Source organism: Ascaphus truei, chromosome 4 (genome assembly GCF_040206685.1).
Source record: "Ascaphus truei isolate aAscTru1 chromosome 4, aAscTru1.hap1, whole genome shotgun sequence".
Lineage (NCBI taxonomy): Eukaryota > Metazoa > Chordata > Amphibia > Anura > Ascaphidae > Ascaphus > Ascaphus truei.
In genome coordinates, this window is record NC_134486.1 from 366,402,245 (window position 1) to 366,422,320 (window position 20,076).

Here is a 20,076-nt window from a genome sequence, read left to right on the forward strand (position 1 = left end):
TCCCAATGGGACTCAAAGTGCTTCACAATTACAGTATAGTGCGTGGCACGCAGCATTTAGGATTTTTAAACACCGTCCCTGACTAGATGAGGCTAGGTCCTCACTAGGTCCTCGCTAGGTCCTGACTAGGCGGTCCTCGGTTATTCGACACAATGCGTAACTCAAAATGACGTCGGATAGCAAAGCGTCGTAAAGCGAAACCCATTTTCCCATAGGAACACTGTTTAAATCAAACGTTCCGTTCCTGAAGGCATTTTTAATGCTAAAATACACAGAAAATCTTACTCAAGCAATAAGATAGGCAGCACACACATAGATTATGATGTAAACATTATATTTATTGATTCCAGAACTGTAAAATAAAACTATAAAAATAAAACAATGCTGTACAGTAATGTACATGAGCAAAAAAAACACATCAATTATTGGAGGAAGATGATTGGGGGGGGATCTTCAATAGACAATGGACTTTTTGGAGGTGATGTAGGTGGACTTGAAGGTTTGGGCCTCTTGAAGAATTTCTTCAATGAAGTCTGGACAGATCCTTTCCTTTTCTGCGTGTAGATCTCTCTATAGCAGCTGATTTGGCTGGACACTCCACGACTGACTGTTGAACTCCATTCAATGTTAGGGTCATTTTCCTCAAATATGGCCAGTGCGCTATCAATGTGCTTGAATGCCGCAGCCAACATTTTGGTTGACAAAGATTTACGTGGCTGTGCCACTTCAGCAGAGTGGTGGGCCTCCTCTTCAGCAATTTTTTGCTCTTCTAATTGCATCAGGTCTTCATTGCTCAACTCGTTAGAATGTGAGGCGAGCAACTCCTCAATATCCTCGGTTTCCACCTCCAAGTTGAGATCTCTGGCCATTTGCACAACAGTTTCTGTAACCTCTGCAACAGTCTCTGTAATGCCTTGGACATCTGACACAAAATCAGGGCACAAATTACTCCAAACTCCATTTAAATTGGATTGTTTGACCTCATTCCATGCCTCTCCGATGTTTCTTACTGCATGGAGAATATTGTAACCCTTCCAAAATTCTTTCAACGTTGGACCTCCTTCCACATCAGTTGCTCTGATGGCCTGGGCAAATGTTCGCCTAAGGTAGTAGGCCTTGAAAGAAGCGATAACCCTCTGGTCCATCGGCTGTATCAATGAGGTGGTGTTGGGGGGCAAGAACACCACCATGACGTTTGGATGATGGTCATCCAGGTACACGGGATGGCCAGGAGCATTGGCCAGGAGCTGCAATGCTTTAAAATCAAGGTTCTGGTTTATGCAATATAATTGCACAGCTGGGATAAATTGATGCTGGAACCAGTCCTCAAAAAGGCTCCCTGTTACCCATGCCTTACAGTTAGACTTCCAAATCACTGGAAGTGTGCTCTTTGCATAACTCTTGAATGCCCTAGGGTTTTCTGCATGATAAACAAGCAAAGGTTTTAGCTTGAAATCACTTGCAGCATTTGATCCAAGCAGAAGAGTCAGCCTGTCCTTTGCAACTTTAAAACCAGGCATAGATTTTTCCTCTTTTGCAATGTAGCTTCTACTGGGCATTTTCTTCCAGTAGAGCCCAGTCTCATCAACATTGAACACTTGACGTGCGCAATAGCCACCGTCCTCTATAATTTTGGCCAATGTAACAGGGAAGGTTTTAGCTGCCTCCTCATCTGCACTAGCAGCTTCACCGTTCACTTTAATGTTATGCAAGTTTGCCCTCTCTTTAAACCGCATAAACCAGCCCTTACTTGCAGTGAACATTTCCTCAGTGGTCCCTTCTCCATGCTGGTGCTTAATGTCCTCATAAAGACTCAAAGCCTTGGCCTGAATTAAGGCTAAACTAATAGGCACATGACGCTGGGATTGATCTTCCAGCCATATGATGAGGAGTCTTTCTACCTCAGCAATATGCCCAACACGTTGCCTTATTGTTGTACCTTGCATAGGTGCTGAGCCCTTGATCTGTTCCAATATTCTTGCCTTATCTTTTATTATTGTCACAATAGTTGTGCGAGGTATATCCACGGCACGTCCAATTTCTGTGTTCGCCTCTCCTTTCTCAGAGCGCTTTATTATGTTTTGTTTGGTTTCCAAAGTAATAGATTTTCTAATCCTTTTTGGAGTAACAGCACTTTGCTTTTTGCTTTTATCAGACATGGTTAGGGCCTAAAATACACCACTAAACCTTCACACAGACTGTTCAGAATGATTTCCTTAACCTGCAGCCTTCTGATTGGGCAATTGTAGCAATTTTGTAAAGCGTCGTAAGAGCGTCGGATAAGCCGTTCGGGCGTCGTAAAATGGGCCATAGGGATGCATTGACTAGCGTCGGATAAGCCGTTTGTCGTAAAACGAAACGTCGTAAAACAAGGACCGCCTGTACAATCTATTTTTTGGTGCGTGGGATAAAGATAGTTACTTGCCCAAGGTCACAAGGAGCTGACACTGGGATTATGAACTAGGCTACTCAGTGTAAATGTTTACAAAGTTAGTGTCTTTACTCACTGGGCCATTCCTTCAGCCCAGGGTCCTGTGACCTGAATTTAGGGTCATGTCACTTGCACATTGACATTAATACTTGCTACATTTTTGGGGCCTGGTTTGTAAATGTTTGTGAACATTTTGCATATCTCTAGTACTTAGATTAGTCACCATTTGTTGTGACATTTTGTTCCTCCCCTCAAACCATCCTCTCACCTGACTTGGGTGCATGCAAGTCATATGAAACTGCAGTCATATCATCCTTGCATTAATTGCTTCAGGATTTCCTTTATTGCAACTATAATGCTCACCTTATGATCTGACTATTCCTGATGTTCACAAGTAGAACCTGATTTTCATGAAATGTTTCATCCACTGTACAGTATGTGTGTCATTCGGTCACACTGTGGATTGCATAATGCTGCAAGTGATAATTATTAGGTTTATGTTTCAGATCTTTGTGCTGTGTTTCTTTATTTTAAACTGCCCTAAAGTTGCATTTGTGCAGTACCACTAAGCAAGTCAAAACTACATATAAAAATTACATTCGCTTTTTACTGCGATTGGCAGCTTCAGTGTACATTAAAATATTTCCTGTCATACTACATTGACAATTCGTCCACTTATTTTGCGTTTAGAAGAACCGGTAGCAGCCCCGGCTGGGCAAACAATATGGCTATTAAAGGCCCCGTGTTACGCGGGCTAACAGGAAGCCATGACGTCATGCCTTGTGGCTTCCTATAGGCTTGCATGACCAGGGACCTTTAAACCTACATTAGATGACCTTTAGAGGTAATTAGTTATGGGAGCAGCGGGTCCCCGGAGCTGAGATTAATGCAGTTCAGCTCTAGAAACCCCCTTCTTCCCACTCAGGTGGAAAATATTTTTTTCGGAGGGGGGTGGGTGGGAGGCGGTGGGGGGGATCTGGGTGGGAGTAAAGCTTCTTTAACTTGAGCGCTGATTAATCCAACTTTTATTTCCTTGTTTAGTCTTTTCTCAGATAAGTATGAGCCTTTCTTAAGAAGTGTGTACTGTACATTCAGTGTTATTTGTTGTTGTCTTCAGTATAGCTTTTGACATTTCAATACGATATCTTAAATAACGGACCCACTGTTCAAAATGGTAGAGGTAGTGTTACATGGCTGAGTGTTTACACTTAAAGGCGCTTTGCCTTTAAAAAACCCCAAAAACAACTGTGTTAATTTCAGCTCCGGGGACCCCCGGCTCTCTGAATACTTACCTCTGAAGGTGATGCCGGTATCTCATTTCTGTTAATAGGTCCCGCATCCCACGGGCCAATAGGATGCCACAAGAGATGATGTTGCGGCTTCCTATTGGCCCACGGTACGCTGGACCTTTAAACATACATTTTCTCTGCCTAGCGAGAGCTGCTACCGGCAATCCTTTCAGATGTAAGTATCTCAGGAAGCAGCGGGATCCCGGAGCTGAAATAAACGTGTTCCGCTTCAGAGACCCCCGGCTTCAAACCTAGTAAAAACAAAAAGGTAAAGTCACTTTAATCTGAATTGTACATTTAAAATGCAAACCTTATAATATATGATTCTTTTATATAAAGATATTTTGATATGGTTTGTAAGGAAATCCCAATGCAAAGTGGGCAGAGTTATAGGATGTAAGCCCATGAAGATCTTTTGATTGTTTTTGTGATATTTATATATATAATTTTAAGGGGGTATTCACTGAACTTTGTTGAATCAGGGCAGATAATGTGATGTTACCTAAAGCAGGAACGTAGATTATTTTCCCAGGGTTAATATTCACAAAGCTAATTCTTTGCAAAAAATAACATCCATAAATTGCGTTAACGTAACAGCGTTAACTTATGTAACCTCCTGTTATGTAAGCTTTTGCCTTACTTATATTCAGACCTTAAAAAAGGGCTTTTGCTTAAGTGGAAAACGGAGAAAGAAATAACGCTATGTCCACTGACTCCTAAACATGTCAATCACATCTATTACATTAACCGGAACACTCATACCCCCACATGTTCTTGGACCATGCGATTAGCGCGGCTCAATCAGGTCAACCTTTGGCTACATCGGTCCCGTGGCAGAACCCATATTAGTGGTTCTTCTTTAGGGGTTTCTGCTAAAGCCATGTCCCATAGTACATTTTCACTAAAATACAACCGATCATTGATTTCCTCCAGACATTGTTGGTAGGCCTCGTTTTTCTCATTGTCACGCTGTTCTGCCCGCAGACCAGACTAACCCCCAATACTGAGGTGGAAAGTGAGTAACCACACACCCGCAGTAGTGAGAGCGTGCCCGGAGTGTGGATTGGTTGTGTGGACAAGGTCAGGGGTACCAGGGTAGGTAAAGTACTTGCCAGATCCGGGCGTAGAGAAGGTGCCGTAGTAAGGTCCGAAGCCAGAGGTCGAGGATAACAGAGTTCCGGGAAGTGGAGGTCCAGGTGCCGAGTCAAAGGGATCCGAGAGGTAAACGTGCTCGAGTGGAAGCTGGGGTCGTATAGCCAGAGAGGGAAGGAAGACAAGCCGAATCGGTAACGAAGCTGAAACTGAGAGCTAGGCACAGTGTGTAACAGCACAAGGCACACGAATTATGCAGAGCGAGGTTGGAGAGGAACCACGGGGGTTATAAAGTGAGGAGGACCAATGGGAGGAAGGGGCGGAGCAGAGGCACGCCCAGGAGCCCTTTGTGATAGGGCAGGGGTTAACGGTCTAGTTTGTTGCCGGAAGGTGGTGGGAGGAGCTGAGCCTGAGAGCGGAGCTGGCCGGAGGGCGGAGTTACCTGGCCGGTACAGTGCATAAATTAAGTTGTGCGGCGTGCGCCCTGTAAGTGGAGCAACCACGAGTCCGGCGTCGGTGGCGTGCGTGCAAGCCGGGGGGGGGGGGGGGGTGGACGAGCTGGCTGAGGCACCAAGCAGGGACAGAGGAAGGGCAGCGCCGAGGGCGGCGTGTGCCCCGAGTCCTGACACTCATCAGGGATCAAGGGTCCCTCCCACCATTATTCAAACCCATCGGCAAGTAGTTACTCGTGTCATCTTGGGACAGATGACCTTCTGATGGTCAGGTCATCTCCTTCCTCGGACAAAAGAGGGGACTCAGCATCTTTCATTTAATTTTCCCAGCTGCTCCCACAGCCAGACAATATAGTGGCAATTGGACATCCCACTGATGACAGTGAAGGGTATATCCATCTCATAGGGCACCTGGCCGGCACACAATCTTCCAATGGGTCGTATTTTTCTGCATTGGAACCTGTCAAGTCACCTGGTGGATTGAAGCTCCAGTTCATCCTCTCTCACCTCTGGGGCTGTTGCTCTCACTGATGGTCCCACCGGAGCAACGTCCACATAGGTCTCGTCCTCAGGGTATGACATTGGATCGACACTCCTGTCCTCTGGTTGCAGAGTACTTGGTGCGTCCCATTCGCTTTCGGCAGATCTGGACTGGCTATAGTGTGGTGGAGGTGGTACTTGATCATCGGTGAGCCCAAGAAAGGAGACGTCCACCTCACTTGTGTTTTCAGTAGCCCTAGCAAAGTCCGGGATCGGTAGAGCTTTAGATGTCCAATGCCGCACTATAGGCCCACAGTACCGGAGAGTTCCCCTCCTGGGCATCTGCAAGAGGTGCCCAACACCTGTAGAAATTTTCTGCCATCTACGGTTACTACGGAAACCCCGCCAGAGATTTCGAAATGTACAATGGTCATTGCCATTTTCATTGGAAGCCATCATTAACAGAGGTGATCCTATGCTGTGTACTCTATGCTTTGGGTTGAGTGCCGATGCAACCCAGAACATTTGGGAAAGTGTGGGCGGTGGTCACCCTTGCCTGCACACACTTCTTACTTGGCAACAATAAGTCCCTCTCCTATCGAAGCTAGATGGGGCAGACCATGGTTCTTGTCTTCCTCTCTCAGCGGACTGTCATTTTACAGGCATATCCCGCATTAACGAACGCAATGGGACCAGAGTATGTATGTAAAGCGAAAATGTACTTAAAGTGAAGCACTCCTTTTTTCCCACTTATCGATGCATGTACTGTACTGCAATCATCCTATACGTGCAGAACTGGTGTAAATAATGCATTTGTAACAGGCTCTATAGTCTCCCCGCTTGCGCACAGCTTTGGTACAGGTAGGGAGCCGGTATTGCTGTTCAGGACGTGCTGACAGGCGCATGCGCGAGCTGCTGTTTGCCTTTTGGGCGATATGTCCTTACTCACTAGTGTTCTTAAGTGAGTGTCCTTAAAGCGGGGTATGCCTGTATAGCCCAAAGAGGGTGTGGCTATACTTTCCCACCACTCTGCAACTGCTCTGCACATTAATTACACCCATGCACATCTTGTATTCTTGGTGGGAATCTCAGTCCCAATGACTTGCAATATTTGTTTTGGGTATTGGGATAGCTTTGTGTAAGGATGTGCTCACCACAAACGAGACGGGACCGCGGTGCTGAGGTGGGAAAGGTTAGAACGCCACCCACAGCCACGTGGGCACGTCTTGAGAGTAGATTGGTCTGGGGTTCCGGATCGGGGTAGGAGAGGTACCGTTGGTAGGAAGGCCATTTGCCAAGTCCGGGGTTGGAGAGAGGGACGTTGTCATTTACCGTAAGCCAGGATCGGAATGCCAGAGGTGCGGAGAGTCGTGTAGCCGTATGCCGAGTTCAGGTTGCCAGAGGTAAAGGAAGACATAGCGAAAGCCGGTTCGGTGCACGAGGAAGTCTGCAAAGAGAACTAGGGAGGCAGAGAAAGGTGAGAACAACTGGTTCTATGCTCAGCCAACGAGTCAGTGATTCTGCCAGGTATATATAGGAGAGAGGGTCCAATAGCAGTGCAGCAAGGTGGGGGTGTGTGGAAGGGCCAGGCTACCGCAGGGATAGGTCCAGAATGAGTCCCATGGGAGGAGCCATAAAGCCCAGTAGTCTGAGTGCATTTGATTGCAGCAATGTTTTTATGCGCTGTACCTTTAAGGGGTTGGGGCGACGCCGTGTGGCCATGCCTCCGTATAGCGGGGTTTGCGTGCGCGTGAGCGGGTGAAGCCGCCAGCCTGAGATTAGAAGTGCAGTCCTGGCGTGCGCGCGCGCGCCCACGTGAAGCAGTGACCGGCGCTCCGGTGAGAGAATGAGAGTGTGCTGCGGGGATCTCCGTCGGAGCTGTAGGTGAGTGAGGAGCACGCCGAGGGCGGCGTGACTCCCAAACCCTCACAGTACCCCCCCCTTCAGGGGCGACCTCCGGGCGTCCATGACATGGCTTGGAGGGATGCTTGCGATGGAAAGCCTGAACGAGGCGAGGCGCGTGGAGATCCCGATGGGGAATCCAGGAACGTTCCTCAGGTCCAAAGCCCTTCCAGTGAACCAAATATTGTAACCCTCCTCTGGAGATCCTAGAATCCAGGATAAACTGAACCTCGTACTCCTCTTGACCTTGGACCAGAAGAGGAAGTGGAGATGCCGTGGACTTAGAAAAGCGAGAACTCCGGAATGCAGGTTTAAGTAAGGAAACATGAAAGACTGAAGGAATCTTCAACGAGGGTGGAAGACGTAAACGATAAGCCACAGGATTAATCCTCTTGACCACAGGAAAGGGACCGAGAAACTTAGGTGCTAACTTCATGGTAGGAACCTTTAAACGAATGTTCCTGGAGGAAAGCCAAACACTGTCTCCTGGGACGAATTCCGGAACCGGGCGTCGAAGACGATCTGCCTGAAGTTTCTGTCTCCCAGTAGCCACCCTTAAGTTCTCCTGAGTCCTTGTCCATAAGTCCTTTAAGCGGGAGATGCGTTTATCAACTGCTGGTACTCCTGAGGGTATAGGAGAGAAGGGTAGGCGGGAAGGGTGAAAGCCACAATTTATGAAGAAGGGCGATTCTTGAGTGGAGTCATTGCGAAGGGAGTTAAGAGCAAACTCAGCCCAAGGAAGTAGATCTACCCAATCATCCTGAGTCTCGGCTATGAAACACCGAAGGTATTGTTCCAGGTTTTGGTTGGCCCTCTCCGTCTGCCCATTGGTCTGTGGGTGGTAACCCGAGGAAAAATGAAGTGAAATACCCATCCTCCGAGAAAAGGCTCTCCAAAATCTTGACACAAACTGGGACCCATGATCAGAGACGATGGTTGCAGGTACTCCGTGAAGACGAAAAATCTCCTGGATAAAAATGTCCGCAAGCCTGGAGGAATTTGGAAGACCCCTTAAGGGCACCAGGTGAGTTTGTTTGGAAAAACGATCAATTACCACAAGGATGGTATTCTTTCCTTTGGAGTCTGGGAGCTCCACAATGAAATCCATAGAAATATGGTTCCAAGGACGGTCTGGAATGGGTAAGGGAAGAAGAAGGCCTGCAGGTCTAACCCGGGGTACTTTATTGCGAGCACAGGTGCCACATGCTTTGACGAACTCCTCCACATCCTTAGCCCTCTCAGGCCACCAGAAGGTACGTTGAACAAGGTCGTTGGTTTTCCGTATCCCTGGATGTCCTGCAGACTTAGAGGAATGGCACCACTCGAGAACCCTTTTGCGGTGTTGAGGCGCCGTGTAGAGTCTTCCCTCCGGAACCTTGAACCCCATAGGAATCTGTGATTGCTCGGATTGAATCTTGCCCATAATATCAAACGAGTTGGCGGACAGGATACATCTAGAGGGAATAATTGTCTCAAGCTGCTCTTCAGACTTGTCTTCAGCAAGGAATTGTCGAGACAGAGCATCCGCCTTTAGATTCTTGGAGCCAGGGATGAAGGAGATGAGAAAATTAAATCGAGAAAAAAATAATGCCCAGCGGGCTTGTCGAGAGTTCAAACGACGTGCCCCATCTAAGTAGAGAAGGTTCTTATGGTCTGTAAGAATGGTTATGGGTGTCTCAGTACCTTCTAAGAAGTGTCTCCACTCTTCTAGTGCCAATTTGATCGCCAAAAGCTCCCGGTTCCCGACATCATAATTCCGTTCTGCGGCCGAAAATTTCTTCGAAAAGAAGGCACATGGATGCAGTTTAGCTAAGGGAGATGTCCTTTGTGACAAGACGGCCCCAGCCCCGATGTCCGATGCATCTACCTCCAAGGTAAATGGAAGTTTAGGATCCGGGTGGTTGAGGATGGGAGCAGACACAAAAGCCTTTTTTAGCAGATCAAATGCCCGTATGGCGGTTTCAGACCATGATGAAGGATCTACACCTTTCTTAGTGAGAGCCGTTATGGGAGATACTGTAGAGGAAAAATTGCGGATGAAACGTCGGTAATAGTTTGCAAAACCCAGAAAGCGTTGCACGGCTTTGAGAGTGGTAGGACGAGGCCAGTCCAAAATAGCCTTAAGTTTCTCTGGATCCATGTTGAAACCGGAGTCAGAGATAACGTATCCCAAAAACGCCACCGATTTGAGGTGGAACTGACATTTCTCCAATTTCGCAAAGAGATGGTTCTCCCGAAGGCGTAACAGCACTTGTTGAACATGGTTGATGTGTTCTTGAACGGATTTAGAAAAGATGAGGATGTCATCTAAGTAAACAATAAGAAATGTATTAAGAATGTCCCGAAAGATCTCGTTGACAAAATCCTGGAAAACTGCTGGTGCGTTGCACAAACCGAATGGCATAACCAGGAACTCGTAGTGGCCGTCATGGGTGTTAAAAGCAGTCTTCCACTCGTCCCCCTCTCGTATCCTTACTAAATTGTAAGCACCTCTCAGGTCCAGTTTAGAAAAGATAGTTGCTCCCTGGAGGCGGTCGAAGAGTTCCGGAATCAAAGGCAGAGGGTATCGATTTTTGCGTGTGATATTATTCAAACCCCGGTAGTCGATGCATGGACGGAGAGAACCGTCCTTCTTCTTGACGAAGAAGAATCCTGCTCCGACCGGGGAGGAAGATTTTCTGATGAAACCCCTTTCTAAGTTCTCGGCAATATAAATGTTCATGGCTTTTGTCTCTGGAAGAGAGAGAGGGTAGGATCTTCCCCTGGGAAGAGGTGCTCCAGGAAGTAGGTCAATGGGACAATCAAAAGACCGGTGCGGCGGTAGTACCTCGGAACTTGCTTTATCGAATACGTCACGGAATTCCCAGTACACAGAAGGTAAGGAGTTGATCTTCTCTGATATGGTAGATACTCCACCGATCTTCTGGAAAACCCTGGTACATGTCTTGGCACAAGAAGGAGCCCACTGCACAGGTTCCCGATCCGTCCAGTCGATGCGAGGATTATGAAGTTGGAGCCAAGGAAGACCCAAAATCAACTCAGCAGAGGGAGTGTGGATTACATCGAGAGTAATGTTCTCCGTATGGACGTCGACGAACTGTAGTAGAAGAGGTACCGTCTGTAGTGTGATGAATGCCGGATTTAGAGGTCGACCGTCAATGGCCTCCAGACCTACAGGCGTCCTCCTGTTGAGAAATGGAATATTGTTCTGTCTAGCAAAAGTCTCATCAATGAAATTACCTGCAGAACCGGAATCAATGAACGCCCGTGCCCGGGTGTGAAACCCCTCTCCAGACAGTATTATAGGCAAGACTATCCTGGTAGGAAGGATGTTTTGGACGATGGGAGAAAGGGTCAGTATTCCCAACGAAACTCTCCGGGATCTCATTGTGAGCTGGCGTTTCCCGGTCTGTGGGGACACTGGGGTAAAGCGTGAGTGGAATTGCCACAATACATACAAAGTCCGGCCGTGCACCGACGTTGCTTCTCAGCAGAAGACAGCCTGTTGCCCCCCAACTGCATTGGTTCAGGAATGTCCCCGGAAGAAGGTGACGGAGCCACGAAGGTGGGAGCAAGACCTCTTGGAACCCGTTGATGGTAATGAGAACGTTCGTATCTCCGCTCCAGTAGGCGCTGATCCACACGGATAGCCAGAGCGATTAACTCCTCCAGGTTAGTAGGACGATCTCGTGCGGCGAGCTCATCCTTTAGAGTTTCAGCCAGACCTTGCCAGAACGCAGAAGATAGAGCCTCGTTGTTCCAACCCGTCTCAGCAGCAAGAGTGCGGAACTCCACAGCATACACGGCAACCAAACGATCTCCTTGAGTTATGTGGTGTAGAGCAGAAGCTGCCGTTAACTTCCGTGCTGGAGTATCGAAAACTCTTCGGAATTCCTCGACGAAAAGATCGATGTCCTGTGTGAGAGCCCCCTGTTGTTCCCAGATGGGAGAGGCCCATGCCAGTGCCTGGTCGGTGAGAAGGGAGTAGATGTAGCCAACCCTGGAGACAGAAGACACAAAGCGAGAGGGGGAGAGACGAAATTGAACGAGACAGTGGTTAATGAAACCCCGGCATCCTTGGGGATCCCCCGCGTAGTGTTTGGGAGGAGGAATACGTGGTTCTGGAGTGAACGGAGGTATCAGGAAAGGATTCGCCGGTGCCACGGGTGGAGATTGGCGCGTGAGGCCTCGAACTTGAAGAGTAAGGGCGTGGACGCTTTGCTGTAAAGCATCCATTCGTTTATCAGATTGGTCCAGATAAGACTCTAATCTTGTAAAAAGAGCAGTATGGGCATTTAAAGTCCGCTCCACCTCAGCGGGTCCATTTTTGGTGGGCTGAGCATAATGTAAGGATGTGCTCACCACAAACGAGACGGGACCGCGGTGCTGAGGTGGGAAAGGTTAGAACGCCACCCACAGCCACGTGGGCATGTCTTGAGAGTAGATTGGTCTGGGGTTCCGGATCGGGGTAGGAGAGGTACGGTTGGTAGGAAGGCCGTTTGCCAAGTCCGGGGTTGGAGAGAGGGACGTTGTCGTTTACCGTAAGCCAGGATCGGAATGCCAGAGGTGCGGAGAGTCGTGTAGCCGTATGCCGAGTTCAGGTTGCCAGAGGTAAAGGAAGACGTAGCGGAAGCCGGTTCGGTGCACGAGGAAGTCTGCAAAGAGAACTAGGGAGGCAGAGAAAGGTGAGAACAACTGGTTCTATGCTCAGCCAACGAGTCAGTGATTCTGCCAGGTATATATAGGAGAGAGGGTCCAATAGCAGTGCAGCAAGGTGGGGGTGTGTGGAAGGGCCAGGCTACCGCAGGGATAGGTCCAGAATGAGTCCCATGGGAGGAGCCATAAAGCCCAGTAGTCTGAGTGCATTTGATTGCAGCAATGTTTTTATGCGCTGTACCTTTAAGGGGTTGGGGCGACGCCGTGTGGCCATGCCTCCGTATAGCGGGGTTTGCGTGCGCGTGAGCGGGTGAAGCCGCCAGCCCGAGATTAGAAGTGCAGTCCTGGCGTGCGCGCGCGCGCCCACGTGAAGCAGTGACCGGCGCTCCGGTGAGAGAATGAGAGTGTGCTGCGGGGATCTCCGTCGGAGCTGTAGGTAAGTGAGGAGCACGCCGAGGGCGGCGTGACTCCCAAACCCTCACACTTTGCAATGGAGTACTTGCCACAGTTATTTTTTATTTTGAAGATGAAGAAAAACATCAGTTCAGTCTTTAGCAGCAAGCAGAGTTTCCAGGGTGGGAAACACACAGATTCTGTGAAAAATCTCAAAAGACATCTTCACACTTCCTGTTCAGAAATAGTAAACTCACAGAAACAGACTCTTCCAAAGTTCCAAAACTAGCAAAACACACAAAAAAACATTTTTTGCCCAGCCCCACATTGGGTGCCAAATATAACCCTCCTTGCCTGGCTCCTAAGGAGTCTGCATCAAATGGCTATTTACTGTACATGCTTGCTCAGCCTTTGTTACCTGGGTGCTGGATTTGTGCAGGTTAGGCATTGGAAATGCAATGAGGGACGCCAGGAACTTTATTCATACAAACAGGAGCTTTATTAATCGTCGTTGATAAATGCACAGTCATAACAAACCCTTCACAATCTGTACAGTCTCTGGTCTCTCTACTGTTTGTTGTCTTTCTTTTCTCTTCCCCAGCTGCCCCTGATCTCAGCCTGCTAGGGCGGTGCAGACGCTTTACTCATCCTGTGTTACCTAACTAACCCTTTTCCTGTATAGTGTCTGTACTTCTCCATCCTCTGGGGACCCCTTCTGGGCCCTGTGCAATCTACTCTTGTGTTGTTCTCAGTATTTCCCGTCTCTGGATACTGAAGGCCAGCACTTGGCCTTTTGGTTTTGAGTTAGCTAGCGACCCTCTGGTTGGACGGATTCTGCTATGCCTTGGTGTTACAGCTCAAGGAATCCTTTTTGGGGATAGGCTCCCTCCATGTGAGCCAGGAGAATTGGGATGAGCCATTTCTATGGACACTAGCAGATAAGGGCACTGGCCCTAACTAAAAGCAAGAAAGCAAAAATATGGGGTAGAGGACCCCAATCACCCGGTGCTATAGAGCTTTGTATTAACCCACAATGATAAAAAATGAGTATATCTAACTGCATTTGAACCGGATCACTTGGTGTGATAATGCATGCTTGAGGCTGTATGCATGAAACCCCTAGATGGCACCGGGTATGGCAGAGATATGCAGAGTTGTAAGGGGGGAGTCTTTAAACCCCCCCTTTGACCTCTCCAGTCTCTCTGAACTGAATTGACCTATATGCCTGGGGCAGCTCTCATGGGGCAGCAATTGTACTCACATATATAAGAACGCCGGTTCTGTGTGCTCCAGGCTGATATAACAAGCAGAGGGAGTGTACCTGTTCCGGTGAGGAGAGGCAATTCAGCGGGCACCACGAAGCAGAAGAAAAAAGTTGCTGAAGCTGGACTGTGCTGTATAACAATTCCTTTAATAAAGCATGGTTAAAAAGAGGGGGGACGCATACCCCTGCGCCTCTAACGCGTTTCACCCAGAGATTGGGCTTTTTCAAAAAAAAAAAAGCCCAATCTCTGGGTGAAACGCGTTAGAGGCGCAGGGCTATGTGTCCCCCCTCTTTTTAACCATGCTTTATTAAAGGAATTGTTATACAGCACAGTCCAGCTTCAGCAACTTTTTTCTTCTGCTTCGTGGTGCCCGCTGAATTGCCTCTCCTCACCGGAACAGGTACACTCCCTAAAAGCAAGAAAGGGATACTTGTCATGGTATAGAATCATCTAGACACCAACTTATTTACAATATACACAATGAGGCCCCTTCACAGTGACTCCCAGCACCTATCACCTCACCAATTAAGGCCTCCGTAATCCCAAAAGGGGGTTACAGTTATATTAAATTATACTTTCATTTCAAAAGGTCTATTTCAATGCTTGGATTGGAGTAATACTACATTTAGCTTTGACTTAAATAACGTACCATTATTTTGGCGCATTAACCTTAACAGAGTTCAGTGAAAAAGTTGATGATTATGAGAACACCTGATTTGCATACCATTTGCATCTTATTATCACTAACGTCCATTTCAGTTAACGCTAGACTCTTTACGGGAAAAAATATAGCGTAACATTGTTATTAAATGTAGTGAATACACCGTTACTATTACCCGACATTAACTTAACGTCACGTTAAGTAGCCTAATAGAGTTTAGTGAATCTGGTCTTAAGTGTTACTAAGGGAATATAGATGAAGAAGGTTAACGCTCTTTCTGTGGCACTAACCAGAAACATATTCATTGCAGACCTCTCATATACTATAAACATTAGACTGCTGACTGAACTTTTAAAGCATCTGTCCATGCTGTTTTTTTTTTTTTTTTTTTTAAATAAAGGGCGCTGAACAGCAGCACTCCAAGCTCCAAGAAGCCACCAGTTCCTGCGATATTTAGTTTTTAAATTCCATTAGAATAATTTTTGTCTGGGAGAAAAAATATGGCCAGCTTCACTCTAGTGGCCAATAGAATGCTGTGACATCGTGAGATGACACTGCAGCTTCCTATAGCGTGACCCAGCATGTATCGTTGTTTTTCCTAGCAAGTACTAGCAAAAGTAACAAAAATGATATCTTGGTATTTAGCGAATCCCTGCAACTTTGAGTTGCCACAGACCAGCTCCAGAAGACCTCTTGGTTCATATAAGGTAAAGAAATAATATTTCATTTTTGAGGGTGGGGATTACTGCTTTAATGAACCAGTGTTGCTTATATTGTTGCTTATACTGTTGTTCAGTGAACAGAAGCTAAATCCATTAATTGCTTGAAGGCCTTCCAGAATACTTCTCTGCAGCACTGGAGTCTTCTAAGTCTATGGGGCAAATGGGGCTATGATACTCATAGCTCAAAGTTTGCCGATCTGTGCCATCTAAGGCCTCGGACATGGTCAAAAAGACCGTGCTGAGGCGCGCTGAGGGGAAACATTATCCCTATCAGCGCGGCTTTAGACGGCGCTCCCGCACGCTTCCGCAGGCGTGCGGGGGCGTGTGGAAATGCAGGAGACAGGCAAGTTTAAATTTTGCCGCTCATGCAAGCGCAGGGCCGGTCACGTGACTGCCAGAAGCCAATGGCAGTCCGTGACGTCGGCGCCGTGACGTGGCGCCCTAGCCCCGCCTCCCGCCCGGCTCCCACCCTGCACACAAGCGTGCTCGGTGACGCTCATGCAGGGCATGAGCGTCAGCGCTGCCCAGCGCCGCTCCCTGCACCATGTCCCAGTCCTAACACAGAAAGCCCCACTGACTCGGCACACGCTGCGCTTTGAGAATATACCCCTATGAGAGTTCCATGACAGTTGGGATGTTCAAGCAGCGGATGGAGGGAGATGTGAGTTGGTGTAAACCAGATCCAGAGACTAACAAGGCACTTTCACCCACTGTAGAACAGACAAGTGATTTCAGAGACACAGGCAGCCCTATTTATTACAGTGAGAAGGAGAGGCGACACACAGGTAAGGATGCACACACGTGCATTCACTTAAATGAAAGTTGATGTATTGCTGCCCCCTTGTTCTCACCACATTGAGTAGGTGCTAGAGAGAAAGATGGAGTAATCAGCAATTATTGGTCTGAACGGACAGTGTGCATGAAATAGAAGTTTTATATGTAATAATAAAAGTGAAAAATAGTTAAAAACGTCACTTAATTTCAAATTGCAATAAAAACGGTTAGGAAAAGTAAGTACAGTATATCCTTTTGTTTAAGGCACTGAACACTGAAGATCTTAGTCCAGCTACTAGAAATTAGATTGCATGCTCTTCAAGTCAGGAATCGGTTGTTGTGTCTATATTATTCTGCTATTTACTTCAGAATAAAAAATCAATTATTTGTGCCAGATAATACAAGCAGCAACCAAAGGAATAAACCACCTTTCCATCCTATTTATATGGCAAAATAGAAAGAACTAGGCGTTTACATGTTGCTCTATTACCTATATTATTTCTTGTATAACTATCACTCAGATAATGTCTAAGGCGTTTAAACACATTTTAAAGTAAGAGGTCTTTTATAACCAGTCCTCTAAAATATGCACAGTTAATATTTACTATAATGACAGGTTGGTTTGTCTTGTCACATTATGGTATAATCGCAGTGAACATTCGAGGCTGTTTTGTGTCATACAGAAGGAAACACATCACTGAAGCGGTATATTTTCCACTAGTAGCCTGATATTGAGGGTAGCTTGATTTTAAGCATCCTTGCTTATACGGTGTAAACAAAATGTCATATGCAAAAAATTAGCTTGCAGCATCATTAACAAGCACCACACATATACTAGAAAGTACTGTTCAACCAGATGACAAAGAATCCTCTGTTTGTCAGACCACACTGGCTGCTTTAGTTTAGTAGACACAGCATACTGTAGCTGCAGAGATACTGCAGCCATGGGATGAACAAGGATGCTGGTATGCCTTCTGGAGCTCTCTATGAAGAGACGGACAGCACCATATCTGTACCCGTTAGAGCTGCATCATGGGAAGAGTAAAACAAATTTTACACTCGTTGAAGTATAACAGCTTCTTGTCTGACTCAGAAGTGAAAAAGACAACGGTTTGTAGCCTTTTGTTGTACTAACAATTATTAAAGAGTGTTTTTTTAAGATGTAAGATTCTTTAAAAAAATAATAATTATAGTGCGATCATATATTAATGGTTGATTTAGCAATTTTTAATGAGTTTTAAAGCATCATTTGCTTTCTATAGCAGGTTTTTGACTACCTACCAAGAAGTTTAAGATCTTTGCAACACTTTCCTGTTTATGATAATGTGTTGCCAATGTTCCCAGCAGTTTGAGCTGTAAACTGTAATAATGCAACCTTAGTAATATAAGGATACATTGCAGCTGCTGAGTTACACTGAGTGAAGCAGCCATTATGTTAGGCACACAATCAGGATTTTTACAGATTTATAACAGGAGCACCACACTATTGCAAGTTTACGTAAGAATGTAGGATTATACATTGCCACAAGCTTTACATATACAAATAAGAAAAAAGAGGGAATGTACTATTGCTGCTTTAAGTAGCAAGATGTGGGCATGTTCAAAGAATTTGGATTACTAAAGGCTGTAGATTGTAAACTGTTCAGTGACGGATTTCTTCTTATCTATGTTTTATTTACGTTTGAGGCTTTCCCCTATATATATAAATAAATAATCAAAAACAGATAGTCAATACTGTTCATTGTACCGTGTATATAAAAAAGAAAAGTCTATATAAATACAGTATATATATATATATATATATATATATATATATATATATATATAATAGTTCCCTGCATTTGAAATACTATATACCTCTACTGTGAGTGCTGCATATGTGGTTTCCCCTACAGAAATTTAAAGTGATACTATTATGACAAAGTGGTGCATAAACCCTATTAAAAGTGGCACATGTGGTTAATAAATAATTTAAGGATGACTGCACATGTCACCTTGATAAAACACAGCTTTGCCCATCTCTTGTTCCTCCGTGAGATGCAAGCGAGGTTGGATACTTTTAACATATCATATCCCTGTGTGGTACAATGCAATTAAAGGACTTCATCTCAGATGTTTCCTATAGATAACATTTGAAAAAACATAGGAACAGGTAGCGCTAACCAATTTACAACAAATAATATATGATATAACACCCTAAGTGTGGATATTATCCACATATAAGGGGCTGCCTATGATACAACAAACTGACCCCCTGGTCAGGACATGCACATGGAAAGGGAATATGTATCTAAAGGCGCCTAGGTGAATAAATGAATAACAAAAAGGATATAAAAACCAAGCCTGTTGGACGATCAGGAAATGGCTCCTCTGGGTGTGCTGTGGATTGGTTCCTGTGCTTCCAGGTCGCTTGGATTTCGGTGAGTGGACATCTGATCCGCAGTCCCTCAAGGTACTATGCTGGAGGGGAGGTGTTCCCTACCTGTCTTCCGAGGTCTCCCGTGTGAAACTTGAGTCAGATCAGCCGGGATGCTGCAGTCTCCTCCTCCGCGCTGCCGCAGACTCGTGCACAGCGCACCGCAGCTAATTACTCGCGCACCGCCGGCGACGCTCAGTAGTATGAGTGACTGTCCCAGTCTTCCGGAATCCACAGGAGAAAAGTAAAGGTCCCAAGGAGGACCAGACAGGAACAGGAACAGTATGCGATGAGCATCTCTCATTTCCTGATCGTCCAACAGGCTTGGTTTTTATATCCTTTTTGTTATTCATTTATTCACCTAGGCGCCTTTAGATACATATTCCCTTTCTATAGATAACATTTGTAACACTCCTCACCCGGCACTAAAGGAGGTCACATCAGATTAACTATACACAATGGCAGTGTTCCGTCTCTCAGGCCTTTGCAAGGTGCGGGTAGGTGCAGGCTGGGCGTGAATAAGCAGATAAAACAAAAAGGTGCTTTATTGGAGAGCCGTCTACAGTATACTGCTCCACAGGTATCGACATACATCATACTTGACAAAAACTTGTGGCAAAACATATGACTCTAGACTTCATCCCCTGGCAGTTCTCACTCGTGTTGGGAAGTTACTTAAACTTGAAAAGACCATAGTAAAGACCAAATTGGCAGCCTTTTGCATAGCGTTAGTAAAGCTCCACCACTTTTCGAATAGGCCTTTCAGGCATACACTTTGGGCTCCTAGATTAGCCAGCCACTTTTATGTATTGCATACTTCCTCCATATTCCTCCACCTATTCAATCAGGAATGTGCAAGGGACCTACTGGTTGGGCCGTTCCAAACATACTCCACAATTACTATACCGAGAACCCCTATCAAGAGCATGCTGCATCCTTATCATAGCGAGATCAATTGTGGGTCTATACTACTGGCGCTTACTTACAGGGCACGTTTCTAGCTGAAAACAACAAACAGCGAAAGGACACTTCTTAATACATGTAGCTATACACACAAACCTATTTACACGACTCATAGTGATGACCCCAGTCAGAACTCTGAAGAACCTGCTTCTAGAAAATAAGGTGGAGCTATATATACCGTCTATACTCCCTAGAGTGACATCACGGGTCACAAGACATGCAGAGATTGGAGCAATACTGGAGTCAACCCACCCAGTTAACCCGATAAGGCTGTTAACCCCTTATAGAACTAGTAGTACCCAAAACACTGGTGTAAAAACTACCAGTCTATCTTCTTCCTCTCATTTATATCCACATTATTTGAACAGATGATATATATGTAGCTTAAATTTGATCAGTCATGCGAGTCTTTAAAATTGTGAGGACGATACAGTAGCAATGAGGCACCACGAATAGAAAGTTGCAACACACCTTTCTATTGTCGCTAAAGGGAGCCCTGACCCGGTGGCCCCTTTGAGTACACTATTTTTTCCATGTGCCCAAAACTGCTCGCTGATCAGTAAGCATTATAAATATGATA

The 20,076-nt window shown here is 46.1% G+C and overlaps 1 protein-coding gene across 5 annotated transcripts in view; it reads left to right on the forward strand.

Moving 5' to 3' along the window:
- The window catches only part of LPIN1 (lipin 1), a 191,052-nt gene that overhangs the window by 66,506 nt on the left and 104,470 nt on the right, over positions 1–20,076 (forward strand). Inside the window, exon 1 of one of the 5 annotated variants that reach the window (XM_075598379.1) lies at positions 15,993–16,128. The exons of 3 other annotated variants lie outside the window; for them this stretch is intronic. Coding sequence is in view for 1 of the 2 variants with exons in the window: in XM_075598375.1 (XP_075454490.1) it covers positions 17,150–17,227 (78 nt within the window). In the remaining variant the exon portion in view is untranslated. Of the gene's footprint in view, positions 1–15,992; positions 16,129–17,028; positions 17,228–20,076 lie in introns of those variants that run through there. One more of the 5 variants, XM_075598375.1, reaches the window with a different exon arrangement.